This window comes from Prionailurus viverrinus, chromosome D1 (assembly GCF_022837055.1).
Source record: "Prionailurus viverrinus isolate Anna chromosome D1, UM_Priviv_1.0, whole genome shotgun sequence".
Classification (NCBI taxonomy): domain Eukaryota; kingdom Metazoa; phylum Chordata; class Mammalia; order Carnivora; family Felidae; genus Prionailurus; species Prionailurus viverrinus.
Genome location: NC_062570.1, coordinates 55222991 through 55238664, shown reverse-complemented (window position 1 = coordinate 55238664; position 15674 = coordinate 55222991). Strand labels below are relative to the sequence as shown.

The 15674-nt window shown below is 37.9% G+C and overlaps 1 protein-coding gene across 5 annotated transcripts in view; it reads right to left on the bottom strand.

Annotated features, from left to right (window-relative positions):
* GDPD4 (glycerophosphodiester phosphodiesterase domain containing 4) overlaps positions 1-15674 on the bottom strand; it is a 184080-nt gene that overhangs the window by 44601 nt on the left and 123805 nt on the right. For all 5 annotated transcript variants that reach the window (XM_047878460.1, XM_047878458.1, XM_047878461.1 and 2 more), the window contains one exon: positions 2664-2811. In XM_047878460.1, the coding sequence (XP_047734416.1) occupies positions 2664-2811 (148 nt within the window). The remainder of the gene's footprint in view (positions 1-2663; positions 2812-15674) is intronic.

Sequence of the window (15674 nt, the reverse complement as noted above, 5' to 3'; positions counted from 1 at the left end):
AGAACAGTTGTACTTGTTATAACTGTGCAGTGTAATTAAATGTCACTTAAATCTAAGTGAAAAAGAAGTATGTCATTTTTAAGAAAACTAAGCCAATGCTTTGAAAATCTCAATGAAGAAAGAACAGGTCATTAAAAAATAAACTGCAACTGAATGAGGTGTGAGTGAAACACTGTGAGAGACTAGGGTAAAAGGATTATGAAAATCTGGGTAAATCCCTCATTCAGACTGTTTTCTCCCAATGACTTTGTTGTTTAAAGAAACAAAACTTAGAGGTCATAGCTGGTTTATTCAGCGTTTAAATAAGCAAGTGAATACAGTATTCAATCAGCTAAAGTAACCTCAAAGACCTTGACTCTCTGTTACAAGGTAAATGAATATTTTAAATTAAAATAAAATGTGTGAAGTATGTATGTGACAGATTGTTTATAAAAATGACCACAACATTCCTCCCAAAATGCAGGTCTGTGTGCAATGTGATTTTGTTGTTCCTCCCCATCAAGAAATGAAGTCTATTTCTCCACTATTCCACCTTGAATCTAGACTTGGCCATGTAATTTTCTTTGGCCAATGGAACATTAGCAAATATCACACCTAAAAAACCCTGAAAACTGCATGTGCATTAGGGCTTGGCCTCTCGTGCAGCTGGGAATCCACTGCCACCAGGTGAACATGCTCAAGCTGGCCTCCTTGAGGATGACTGACAACATGAACAGAGACATCAGTCATCCCAGGTAAGACACTAGACATAAGAATGCGGCCATCCTAGACCAAGCTGGCTCAGACCAGAAGACCATTGAGCTATCATAAAGGATATAACAAAAAAATATTTGTTTGAGACACTACATTTCAGCTGTTTTTAAGTAGTAAAAACAGTGATCAACTGTGAAAGAGATAGATAGATAGATAGATAGATAGATAGATAGATAGATGATTTCCCACTTTAACTTTTTCAATTAACAGACCAGTGATCAGACTAGACTATGGTGGATAAAAATACTTCTGTTGTACTATCATTATCCCTAATTTACTAATAAATAAACTGAGGCACAGACAGGTTAACTAACATTTCCAAATTTACACAGTAAGTGGTAGAGCCAAGATTTGGATTTTCCTGAACAAAGAGGCGATGGGTCCTTTAAAAAAAGCCAGGCATAGGAGAAAGTCATAAAATAAAACTTTATAGTTTTTGAATTTTGAATCACATGAATTTATTATCAATTCAAATAGTATTAATTCAAGTATTAAAATAAAAAGCTTTATTTAATAAAACTTCATTTAATATATGGAAAGGGACAACTTTGAAACATTACTGACTTAGGGGATAGGATTACGGAGTGGGGTGTTGCTTTCTGATTTATGTATTTTTGTAATGATTAAATTTCATATAATTAACAGATTTACTTTGTAATCAATTTTTTAAAAGAAAATGTTAGAAAAACATATAGTACACATATGAAGGAAAATTATACAAGGACAGACAAGTAGCAAGGCTTCACCTATGCCAAGGGACCTGCCATCCAAGGTTTCCTTCAGGGTCATCTCCAGAAAGTTGCCCAAGCTACCAAGAAATAAGGTGTCAGAATTTTACATAGCTACCAGAAGGCCTCAATGCAGTCTGGCTCCATGAGATTGTGACCTTGACCCTGATCTCCTTTCTTCTGGTTGTGACCCTAAACAAGGGCTAGTGAGGCTGGAGGTGTGGACAAGGCAACATGAAATAATTCTTCTCCTCAGTTAGGTTTCTATGCCTAAAGGTTTACCTTTCAAGGCAACTTGGAGTCTGGGTTTTTACTCTCAACTGGACACTTTTATTCTGAATTGAGTCTTTTTGGTGACTGAAAGTAAAATTTAAAAATTACCTAAGAGTGACTAGAAAAGTTATGGGACTGGAGTAAGATTTCATTCAGGAGCAGGGAAAGCCTACCTCACAGGGCAGTTTAAAGAGTCAATGGAGAGAAATTAAGCTCTTTTCTCTCATACACTATTGCGTTCCACTCAGTCAACCTACTGTACACAGATAAGAAAAACAAGCTCTGCAGCAGTTAACTGGTTAGCCAGGGCTGTTTCCACAGATAGTAAGCAATAGGATTTAGCTGGGATTATAACCCAAGTATTCAGGTCCCCAAACCTCTGGCAATAAGCAGTAGCAGGGCTAGGATGGGGTAATTAAGCTAGGTGGCTGGACAATGGCTCTCCTTTTCAGAAGGATTTTGTTCAGGACATACAGGTTTTTTCCTACAGCCCCTGTCACTATCACTGCATCTAGAAAGGTGGGGCTACGGTAACAAAACTCTGGAGTCAGACCTCATTTTGAATCTTGCATCATGCAACCATGTCCAAGAATCTTAATATCTGAAAACTTGTTTCTTCATAGAGATAATGAAAGTGAGTAACTCAGAGGGACAAATTACATACTGCATGAAAAACACACTGTGAAGATTTGGTAAACAGCAATTATTATAACAATACTAATTTCTCCCTACAAATCACAGAAGGATCTGGGTGAGAGAAGGGAGAATGCCTCATCTCCAATATTATAGAACTTTCTGCTTTTAAGTAGCTCCCCAGGTGTCTGCACAGTGGACAATGTAGGTGTGGGGTAAGGGACTTAGACTCCTACTGTAACAGACTTGGAAGAACAATCTGGACAACCAGCTCACCATGAAGAAGTAAGGGTGATTTAGCTGACTCAGGGTCTGAATGTTGTCTGTGGTCACTGAGTGAATCCTGGAGCACCAGGCCAGTGAGTAGAGCCAAGGCTCATTGACGATATATAAATTGATGTTGATGTTAGCTGCTTTATAATCTCTGGAATAAAAACAGAACCCACAGGTGATTTAGTCTGAATCTAGACTTAATCTCACTTTCCTCATCTAAAAGGGTAACAGCCGGGGCGCCTGGGTGGCGCAGTCGGTTAAGCGTCCGACTTCAGCCAGGTCACGATCTCCCGGTCCGTGAGTTCGAGCCCCGTGTCGGGCTCTGGGCTGATGGCTCGGAGCCTGGAGCCTGTTTCCGATTCTGTGTCTCCCTCTCTCTCTGCCCCTCCCCCGTTCATGCTCTGTCTCTCTCTGTCCCAAAAATAAATAAACGTTGAAAAAAAAATTAAAAAAAAAAAGGGTAACAGCCACCATGTTTGTGAGAGGCTGTTACTTAAAACACTAGAAGCAGCTGGTCTTGTAGCAACTTATGACATGCTACGCAGAATGGGTTCATGTTGCAATAAGGTAAAGGACTGGATTTAATACCTCTGCTCCTATACCAACAATGGTGTATTAGTAAACTGGATATCCTAAGGAAAAAAAAAGAAAAACTAGGGAAAAAAGAGAAAGCACTATTTGTAGCATTTGCTAATTTCCATGGTATAAATACTCCTACCATAGTCAATTTCAAGCTACCACTAGTAAAACAGATTTGCAAAGTTTCTAACTATTTAATAACTGGCTTCCATGAGCTGGCATAAACCAGCTCCAGCACATGACTGTATAGCAACTCTACTTACTTTCATCAGAGTACTTACCACACTCTACTATATTTATCTGCTTTCCTATTAGTCTTCTTTACTTGACTATAATCAAATTAAAAGTAGAGACTGTGTATTATTCATTTTTGTATATCCATTACTTAGCATAATACCTGCCTTCATAAATGGTAAATGAAGGACTGAAGAAATAAATTTAAATATTATTTAAATTTCAAATGTAAAAAAATTTTACAAGTCTTGAGTAGAGGGAATGAAACCAAATGTTTCCCAGTACACAAAATATCAGCAGATACTTGTGCATTCTTTATAGAGAAAAGAAGAAAATAAGTATTGGAATACCTAGCAATTCTGGTCAAGTTGTCATTTTCAGGGATTTAAATTTCTCACAAAATACACCATGTAAATGGCTTCAAGAACTGTTTTAATTTTTTAAAATATAATTTACCATCAAGTCAGCTAAATTGGCAGAATAAATAAAAACATATGATCCAACTATATGCTGTCTTCAAGAAACTCATTTTAGACCCAAAGATACAGATAGATTACAAATGAAAGAATAGAAAAAAGATATTCTGTGCAAATAGTAACCCAAATCAGCAGAGGTGGCTATACTGACATTAGACAATATAGGCTTTATATCAAAAAAGGTGATAAGAGACAAAGAAAGACACTATATATTAATAAAAGGTTCAATACAGTAAGAAAATATAACAATTATAAACATTTACACACCAAATGACAGGCCAGGAAAAGGTACAGAGCAAAACCTGATAGAACTGAAGGCAGAAACAGACCAATTTGCAGTAATAATTGGACACTTCAATACCCTACTCTCAATAATGGGATGAACAACCAGATCAAAGATAAGTAAGGAAACAGATGACTTAACACAGGAAACTAACTATACAGAATACAGACATATACAGAATACTTAACAATAATAGCATACACATTATTCTCAAGTGCACATAGGACATTTTGCAGGATAGGTCATATGTTAGGCCACAGATTAAGTCTCAATACATTTAAAAAGACAGATACCATACAAATTATCCTTTCCAACCACAAGCGGATGAAGCTAGAAGTCTGTAACACAAAACTGGAAAATTTGCACATTCATGAAAAATTATACCACACACTTTTAAACAATCAATGCATCAAAAAATCACAAGGGAAATTAGAAAATACTTATAAATGAATGGAAATGAAAACATACCAAAATTCATAGGATGAAGCAAAAGCGGTACAAGGGAGAAATTTATAGCTATAAATGCTTATATTAAAAAAATAAAAATCTTAAATCAACAACCTATCTTTATATCTCAGAGAATTAAAAAAAGAACAAATTGACCCAACATAGCAAAAGGAAGAAAATAATAAAGATCACAGCTGATGTAAATTAGAGAAAAGAAAACCTATAGGGAAAAATCAATGAAACCAAAAGTTACTTCCTTGAATAAGATCAACAAAATTACATTCAGTTAGATGAACTAATAAAAAAGACTCAAAGTACTGAAATCAGAAATGAAACTAGGGATATTACTACCAATTTGATAGAAATAAAAAAAATATAAGAGAGTACTATGAACTTTTTACCCCCAACAAATTTGGTAACATAGATGAAATGGACAAATTCCTAAAAACACAGAACCTACCAAGACTGAATCATGAAGAATGAAAAAATGTGAATATATCTATAATGAGTAAGGAGACTGAATCATTAGCCAAAAATATCCCAAAATAAAGTCCTAGACCCAATGACTTCACTGGTGAATTCCACCAAACATTTAAAGAACTGTTAAGAGTGAAAGTTCGATTTCTTTCTTGACAATTTTGATGCTTTTTATTTATTTTTGTTGTCTAACTGCTTAGGCTAGTACTTCGAACACTATTTTGAACAACAGTGGTGAGAGTGGATATCCCTGTCGTGTTCCTGATCTTAGGGGGAAAGCTCTCAGTTTTTCCCCATTGAGGGTGATAGTGGTAGGTCTTTCATACATGGCCTTTATGATGTTGAGGTATGTTCCTTCTATCCCTACTTTCTTGAGGGTTTTTATCAAGAAAGGATGCTCTATTTTGTCAAATGCTTTTTCTGCATCTATTGAGTGGATCATGCGGTGCTTATCCTTTCTTTTATTAATGTGATGACTCACAATGATTGATTTGTGGATATTAAACCAGCCCTGCATCCCAGGAATAAATCCCACTTGATCATGCTCAATAATTCTGTTAATGTATCATTGGATCCAGTCTGGTAGTATCTTGTTAAGACTTTTTGTATCCATTTTTATCAGAAAAACTGGTCTATAGTTCTCCTTTTTAGTGGGGTCTTTGGTTTTGGAATCAAGGTAATGCTGGCCTCATAGAATGTGTTTGAAATTTTTCCTTCCGTTTCTATTTTTTGGAACAGCTTCAAAAGAATAAGTATTAACTCTTCTTTAAATGTTTGGTAAATACTCCTGGAAAGCCACCTGGCCCTGGACTTCTTTATTGGTTATGGTCTTTTCAAATTTTAGATTTCTTCCTGTTTCAGTTTTGGTAGTTTATATGTTTCTAGGAATTTGTCCAGTTCTGCCAGATTGCCCAATTTGTTGGTATAAGTTGTTCATAATATTCTCTTATTATCCTTTGTATTTCTGAGATGCTGGTTGTGATCTCTCCTCTTTCATTTGTGATTTTATTTAGTTTGGTCCTTTCCTTTTCTTTGTGATAAATCAGGCTAGGGGTTTATCAGTTTTGTTAATTCTTTCTAAGAACCAGCTTCTGGTTTGTTGATCTGTTCTGGTTTTTTTATTTTGATATCATTAATTTCTTCTCTAATCTTTATTATTTCCTTTCTTCTGCTGAATTTGGGCTTTATTTGCTGTTCTTTTTCTGGCTTCTTTAGGTGTAAGGTTAGGTTGAGTATTTGAGACATTTCTTCCTTCTTTAGGAAGGCCTGGATTGGTGTATACTTTCCTCTTATGACTACCTTTGCTGCATCCCAGAGGTTTTGGACTGTAATGTTTTCATTTCCATTGGCTTCCATGTACTTTTTAATTTCCTCTTTAATTTCTTGGTCAAGTCATTCATTCTTTACTAGAATGTTCTTTAATCTGGAAGTATTCTTGGTCTTTCCAAATTTTTCTTGGGGTTGATTTCAAGTTTCATAGCATTGTGTTCTGAAAATATGCCTGGTATGATATCAATCTTTTTGTACTTCTTGAGGGCTAATTTATGACCTAGTATGTGATCTACTCTGTAGAATGTTCCATGTGCACTAGAAAAGAATGTGTATTCTACTGCTTTAAGATGGAATGTTATGAATATATCTGTTAAGTCCATTTGGTCCCATGTGTCATTCAAAACCATAATTTCCTTGTTGATTTTTTGCTTAGATGATCTGCCCATTACTGTAAATGGGGTGTTAAAGTCCCCTACTATTATGGCATTATTATCAATGAATTTCTTTATGTTTATGCTTAATTGATGTATACATTTGGGTTCTTTCAAGTTAGGGGAATAAATATTTACAATTGTTAGCTCTTCTTGATGGACAGACCCCTTAATTATGACATAATTCCCTTCTTCATCACTTGTTACACTTCATCTTTGTCTTAAAATCTAGTTTTTCTGATATAAGTATAGCTACTCTGGCTTTCTTTTTTTTTTTTTTTTAGGTTTATTTTTATTTATTTTGAGAGAGAGAGAGAGCAAGCTGGAGAGGGGTACAGAGGGAGACAGAATCCCAAGCAGGCTCCATGCTATCAGCACAGAGCCTGATGCGGGGCTCAAATTCATAAAACATGAGACCCTGACCTGAGCTGAAACCAAGTTTCAGCCACTTAACCAACTGAGCCACCCAAGTGCCCCATCTTTTGACATCCATTAACATGATAGTTCTCCATCCCCTCACTTTCAATCTGCAGGTCTCTTTAGGTCTAAAATGAGTCTCTTGTAGGCAGCATATCAATGAGTCTTGTTTTTTTTATCTATTCTGAAACCCTATGTCTTTTCATTGGAGCATTTAGGCCATTTACAATTAGAGTGATTATGGAAAGATATTGTGTTGCCTGTAGAGTTGGTGTTTCTGATAATGTTCTCTAGTCCCTTCTAGTCTTTGTTACTTTTGGTCTTCTTTGTTTTATTTTTATTTTTCTCCAGAGTCCCCCTTACGATATCTTGCAGGGCTGATTTAGTGGTCACAAACTCTTGTTAGTTTTTGTTATCTGGGAAATTCTTTATCTCTCCTTCTATTTTGAATGACAGCCTTGCTGGATAAAGAATTTTTGGCTGCATATTTTTCCCATTCAGCACATTGAATATATCTTGCCACTCATTTTTGGCCTGCCAACTTTCTGCGGACAGATATGCTGCAAACCTGATCTATCTTCCCTTGTAAGTTAAGGACTTTTTTCCCTTGTTGCTTTCAGGATTCTTTCCTTGTATGTGTATTTTGTGAATTTGACTATGGTGACTTGGTGATGGTCAGCTTTTGTTGAATCTAATGGGAGTTCTCTGTGCTTCTTGAATTTTGATGTCTGTGTCCTTCCCCAGATTAAGAAAGTTTTCAGCTATAATTTGGTCACATAAATGGTCCCTTTTTCTTTCTCTTCATCTTCTGGGACTCCTATACTTGAATTTCATTCCTTTTTAATAAGTCACATGGCACTCTATGTGGAAGACCCAAAATACTCCACCAAAAAACTACTAGAGCTGATATATGAATTCAGCAAAGTCACAGGATATAAAATCGATGTACAGAAATCGGTTGCATTTCTATATACGAATAATGAAGCAACAGAAAGAGAAATCAAGGAAACTATCCCATTTACAACTGCAAAAAAAAAAAAAATAACATAACTAGGAATAAACCTAACCAAAGAGGTAAATGATCTGTATGCTGAAAACTATAGAAAGCTTATGAAAGAAATTGAAGAAGACACAAAGAAGTGGAAAAACATTCCATGCTCATGGATTAGAAGAAAAATATTGTTAAAATGCCAATGCTGCCCAAAGCAATCTACACATTCAATGCAATCCCTATCAAAATGCCACCAGCATTCTTCACAGAGCTAGAACAAACAATTCTAAAATTTGTATGGAACCAGAAAACATCCAGGATAGGCAAAGTAATGTTGAAAAAGAAAATCAAAGCTAGAGGCATCACAATTCCAGAATTCAAGCTGTATTACAAAGCTGTAATCATCAAGACAGTATATAGGTACTAGTCCAAAAACAAACACATATATCAATGGAATAGAATAGAGAACCTAGAAATGGACCCACAAATATATGGCCAACTAATGTTCAACAAAGCAGGAAAGAACATCCAGTGGAAAAAGACAATCTCTTCAGCAAATGGTGTTGGGAAAACTGGACAGCGAAATGCAGAAGAATGGACCTGGACCACTTTCTTACACCATACACAGAAATAAACTCAAAATGGATGAAAGACCTAAATGTAAGACAGGAAGCCATCAAAATCCTCAAGGAGAAAGCAGGCAAAAACCTCTCTGACCTGGGCCTCAGCAATTTCTTACTCAGCACATCTCCAGAGGCAAGGGAAATAAAAGCAAAAATTAACTACTGGAATCTCATCAAGATAAAAAGCTTCTGCACAGCCAAGAAAACAATCAACAAATAAAAGGCAACTGACAGAATGGGAGAAAGTAGTTGCAAATGATGTATCAGATAAAGGGTTAGAAGCCAAAATATGTAAAGAACTTACCAAACTCAACACCAAAAAAACAAATAATCCAGTGAAGAAATGGGCAAAAGACATGAAAAGACCCATTTCCAAAGAAGAGATACAGATGGCAAACAGACACATGAAAAGATGCTCAATATCACTCATCATCAGAGAAACACAAATCAATGAGATATGTAAAAACACAATGAGATACCACCTCACCCCTGTCAGAATGGCTAAAATTAACAACTCTAGATTTTTATCCAAAGGATACAGAAATGCTTATTCAAAGGGGCACAGGCATCCCAATATTTAGAGCAGCACTATCAACAATAGGCAAAGTATGGAAAGAGCCCATATGTCCATCAACTGTTGAATAAATAAAGAAGATATGGTACACACACACACACACACACACACACACACACACACAAACAATGGACAATGGAATACTACTTGGCAATCAAAAGAATGAAATCTTGCCATTTGCAACATGGATAGAACAAGAATATATTATGCTAAAGGAAATAAGTCAGTCAGAGAAAGATAAATAAATATCATATTATTTCACTCACATGAGGAATTTAAGAAACAAAGCAGATGAACGTGGGGGAAGGGAAGGAAAAATAAGATAAAAACAGAGAGGGAGGCAAACCATAAGAGACTCTTAAATACAGAGAACAAATTGAGAGTTGCTGGAGGAGTACTGGGCAGGGGGATGGGCTAAATGGGTGATAGGCATTAAAGAGGACACTTGTTGGGATGAACACGGGGTGTTATATGTAAGTGATGTATCACTAAATTCTACTCCTGAAACCATCATTACAATGTCCTTGGATTTATTTTTTTTTTAATTTTTTTTTTCAACGTTTATTTATTTTTGGGACAGAGAGAGACAGAGCATGAACGGGGGAGGGGCAGAGAGAGAGGGAGACACAGAATCGGAAACAGGCTCCAGCCTCTGAGCCATCAGCCCAGAGCCTGACGCGGGGCTCGAACTCACGGACCGCGAGATCGTGACCTGGCTGAAGTCGGACGCTTAACCGACTGCGCCACCCAGGCGCCCCCAATGTCCTTGGATTTAAATAAAATTTTACAAATATAATAATAATTTGAAAAAACATAAAGAGGAACTAATACCAACCCATTAAGAAGGCTACATCAAAAAACCAGAAAACACTGATATGGAGGATGTGGAGAAATTGGAACCCTTGTATAATGCCGGCATAGCTGTTCTAGAAACCAGTATGACCATTCTTCAAAATATTAAAAATGGAATTATTTTTGAAATTTATTTATTTAAACTCAAGTTAGTAAAATGGCAAAAAGTAACAATAAAAAAGGAGAGATAAAATGTTTCTCAGATACACTAAAGTTACAGGAGTTCATCGCAACTAAATCAGCTTTATAAGCAGCTTTGTAAGAAAGAGTTAAGGAGAATTCTTTAAGTAAAAAGAAAAGGCTATAATTAGAAAATTAAGAAAGGAAAAAAATTCACAGTTAAGAGCAACCATAGATTAATCACTTATAAAGCCAGTAAAGAGGTTAAATCACAAAAATGGTAAAACTAATCATATCTATAAAAATTAGTCAAAGGATACACAAAATAAAAAGATGTAAAATATGACATTATATGCATAAAATGTGGAGGGGAAGTAAAAATTAGTGCTTTTAGAATGTGCTCAAACTTAAGTGACCATAAACTTAATGTAGACTGCTACACACTGAAGATGTTATATATAAATTCAATGGTAACCACAAATTAAAAACCTGTAATATATACACAAAAATTAGAGAAAGGAATCCAAGCATACCACCAAAGAAAGCCATCAATGCATAGGGAGGAGAGCAAGGGAAGAAAACAAGAACAGAGAAAACTACAAAGCAACCATGAAACAAATGTAAATGGTAATAAGTACATATATATCAACAATTACTTTAAATGTAAGTAGACTAAGTGCTCCAATCAAAATACAAAAAGTGACAGAATGGCTAGAAAAAATAAGACCAATCTTACGCTGCCTACAAGAGACTCAGTTCAGGCCTGAAGACACATATAGACTGAAAGTGAAAGGATGGAAAACTTATTCCATGCAAATGGAAGCAGGGAAAACAAAAGGCCAGGGTAGCAATATTTATATCAGACAAAATGGACTTGAAAACACAGACTACAACAAGAGACACAGAAGGGCACTACATGATGATAATTAATCCAACAAGAGGATATAACAACTCTATGTATCTATGCACACAACACCTTAGCACCTATTCAAATATTAGCAGTAATAAAGGGAGAAGATGACAGTAACACAATTATAGTAGGAGACTTTAACACTACTCTTAAAATCAATGGATAGATCACTCAGACAGAAAATCAACAAAGGAACACTGGCTTTGAAAGATACATTAGGCCTAACAGATATATACAGAATATTCCATCCACAAATAGCAGAATACAGAATATTTTTTTAAATTGCAACAGGGAACATTCTCCGGAACAGATCATGTTAGTCCACAAAACAAGTATCAATAACTTTAGCAAGACTGGAATCACATCAAGCATCTTTTCCAAATACAACAGCATGAAACTTGAAATCAATTATAAGGAAACAAACTGGAAAAACCACAAATACATGGAGGCTAAACAACATGCTACTAAACAACCAATGGATCAACAAAGAAATCAAAGAGGAAATAAAATATACAAAAACACTGCAGCACCTGGGTGGCTCAGTTGGTTAAGCATCTGACTCTTGATCTCAGCTCAGGTCATGAACTCACAGGTTTGTGAGTTTGAGCTCGGCATCAGGCTCCACGCTGGGAAACTACTTGGAATTCTCTTTCTCCTTCCCTCACTCTCTGCCCCTCACCTGCTTCCATTCACTCTCTCTCTCCCTCCCTCCCTTCCTCTCTCTCTCTCTCTCTCTCTCTCTCTCTCTCTCTCTCTCTCACACACACACACACACACACACACTCACACACACACACACAAAACATACATACATATATATATGTGTGTGTATATATATACATATACATACTGGATGGCTCAGTTGGTGAAGCGTCTGGCTTCGGCTCAGGCTGTGATCTTGTAGTTTGTGAGTTTGAGTCCCAGGTTGGTCTCTGTGCTGACAGCTAAGAGCCTGGAGCCTGCTTCAGATTCTGTGACTCCCTCTCTCTCTGCCACTCCCCCACTCACACTCTGTGTCTCTCAAAAAATAAACGTTTAAAAAAAATTATAAAAAAAATAAAGTGAACCACTTTCTTACTAAACCCTACACAAAAATAAACAAAATGAAATAAAGGCCTAAATGTGAGACCTGAAACCATAAAACTCTTAGAATAAATCATAGGCATTAGGCCTTAGAAACAGGAAAAAAAAAAACAAGCCTTAGAAGAGGAAAAAAAGCAAAAATTAACTATTGGGATTACATCAAAATGAAAAGCTTTTGCACAGCAAAGGAAACCATCAACAAAATGATAAGGCAACCTACTGAATGGAAGAAGATATTTGCAAATGATATATCCAATAAGGGATTAATATCAAAACCTGCAAATATCTTATAAACTTAACACCCAAAAACAATCTGATTTTTAAAACTGACAAAGAATCTGAATAGACATTTTTCCAAAGAAGACATATAAAAAGATGCTCAATCTCATTCATCATTAGAGAAAGGCAAATCAAAATCACAATGAGATATCACCTTACACCTGTCAGAATGGCTGGTAATAAAAAGGCAAGAAATAATAAGGGCTGGTGAAGAAACCCCTGTGCACTGTTGGTGGGAATGTAAATTAGTACAGCCACTGTAGAAAAGAGGATGGGTGTTCCTCAAAAAATTAAAAATATAAATACCATAAGACCCAGTAATTCCACAACTAGATATTTACCCAAGAAGAACAAAAATGATCTCAAAAAGATATATGCACCCCTACGGTTATTGGAGATTTACAAAAACCAAGATATGGAAGCAGCTCAAGTGTCCATCAAAAGATGAATGGATACGGAGACTTTGGCAAGATGGCGGCGTAGGAGGACGCTGGGCTCACCGTGCGTCCTGCTGATCACTTAGATTCCACCTACAACTGCCTAAATAACCCAGAAAAACGCCAGAGGATTAGCAGAACGGAGTCGCCGGAGCCAAGCGCAGACGAGAGGCCCACGGAAGAGGGTAGGAAGGGCGGCGAGGCGGTGCACGCTCCACGGACTGGCGGGAGGGAGCCGGGGCGGAGGGGCGGCTCGCCGGCCAAGCAGAGCCCCCGAGTCTGGCTTGCAAAAGCGGAGGGGCCGGGCGGACTGTGTTCCGACAGCAAGCGCGACTTAGCGTCTGGGAGGACATAAGTTAGCAGCTCTGCTCTGAAAGCGGGAAGGCTGGAGGACAAAGGGAGGGAGAGCTGCTGAGCCCCTGGACGACAGAGCTCAATTTGGCGGGGAACAAAGGCGCTCGCCAGCGCCATCTCCCCCCGCCCACCCCCCAGCCAAAATCCCAAAGGGACCCAGTTCCTGCCAGGGAACTTGCTCGCTCCGCGCAAACACCCAACTCTGTGCTTCTGCGGAGCCAAACTTCCAGCAGCAGATCTGACTCCCTCCCGCTGCCACAGGGCCCCTCCTGAAGTGGATCACCTAAGGAGAAGCGAGCTAAGCCTGCCCCTCCTGCCCCCGTGCACCTTGCCTACCCACCCCAGCTAATACGCCAGATCCCCAGCATCACAAGCCTGGCAGTGTGCAAGTAGCCCAGATGGGCCACGCCAGCCCACAGTGAATCCCGCCCCTAGGAGAGGGGAAGAGAAGGCACACACCAGTCTGACTGTGGCCCCAGCAGTGGGTTGGGGGCAGACATCAGGTCTGACTGCAGCCCCGCCCACCAACTCCAGTTATACACCACAGCACAGGGGAAGTGCCCTGCAGGTCCTCACCACGCCAGGGACTATCCAAAATGACCAAGCGGAAGAACTCCCCTCAGAAGAATCTCCAGGAAATAACAACAGCTAATGAGCTGATCAAAAAGGATTTAAATAATATAACAGAAAGTGAATTTAGAATAATAGTCATAAAATTAATCGCTGGGCTTGAGAACAGTATACAGGACAGCAGAGAATCTCTTGCTACAGAGATCAAGGGACTAAGGAACAGTCACGAGGAGCTGAAAAACGCTTTAAATGAAATGCAAAACAAAATGGAAACCACCACAGCTCGGCTTGAAGAGGCAGAGGAGAGAATAGGTGAACTAGAAGATAAAGTTATGGAAAAAGAGGAAGCTGAGAAAAAGAGAGATAAAAAAAATCCAGGAGTATGAGGGGAAAATTAGAGAACTAAGTGATACACTAAAAAGAAATAATACATGCATAATTGGTATCCCAGAGGAGGAAGAGAGAGGGAAAGGTGCTGAAGGGGTACTTGAAGAAATCATAGCTGAGAACTTCCCTGAACTGGGGAAGGAAAAAGGCATTGAAATCCAAGAGGCACAGAGAACTCCCTTCAGACGTAACTTGAATTGATCTTCTGCACGACATATCATAGTGAAACTGGCAAAATACAAGGATAAAGAGAAAATTCTGAAGGCAGCAAGGGGTAAACGTGCCCTCACATATAAAGGGAGACCTATAAGACTCGTGACTGATCTCTCTTTTGAAACTTGGCAGGCCAGAAAGAATTGGCACGAGATTTTCAGGGTGCTAGACAGAAAAAATATGCAGCCGAGAATCCTTTATCCAGCAAGTCTGTCATTTAGAATAGAGAGATAAAGGTCTTCCCAAACAAACAAAAACTGAAGGAATTTGTCACCACTAAACCAGCCCTACAAGAGATCCTAAGGGGGACCCTGTGAGACAAAGTCCCAGAGGCATCACTACAAGCATAAAACATACAGACATCACAATGACTCTAAACCCGTATCTTTCTATAATAACACTGAATGTAAATGGATTAAATGCGCCAACCAAAAGACATAGGGTATCAGAATGGATAAAAAAACAAGACCCATCTATTTGCTGTCTACAAGAGACTCATTTTAGACCTGAGGACACCTTTAGATTGAGAGTGAGGGGATGGAGAACTATTTATCATGCGACTGGAAGCCAAAAAAGCTGGAGTAGCCATACTTATATCAGACAAACTAGACTTTAAATTAAAGGCTGTAACAAGAGATGAAGAAGGACGTTATATAATAGTTACAGGGTCTTTCCATCAGGAAGAGCTAACAATTATAAATGTCTATGCACCGAATACCGGAGCCCCCAAATATATAAAACAATTACTCATAAACATAAGCAACCTTATCGATAAGAATGTGGTAATTGCAGGGGACTTTAACACCCCACTTACAGAAATGGATAGATCATCTAGACACACGGTCAATAAAGAAACAAGGGCCCTGAATGAGACATTGGATCAGATGGACTTGACAGATATATTTAGAACTCTGCATCCCAAAGCAACAGAATATACTTTCTTCTCGAGTGCACATGGAACATTCTCCAAGATAGATCATATACTGGGTCACAAAACAGCCCTTC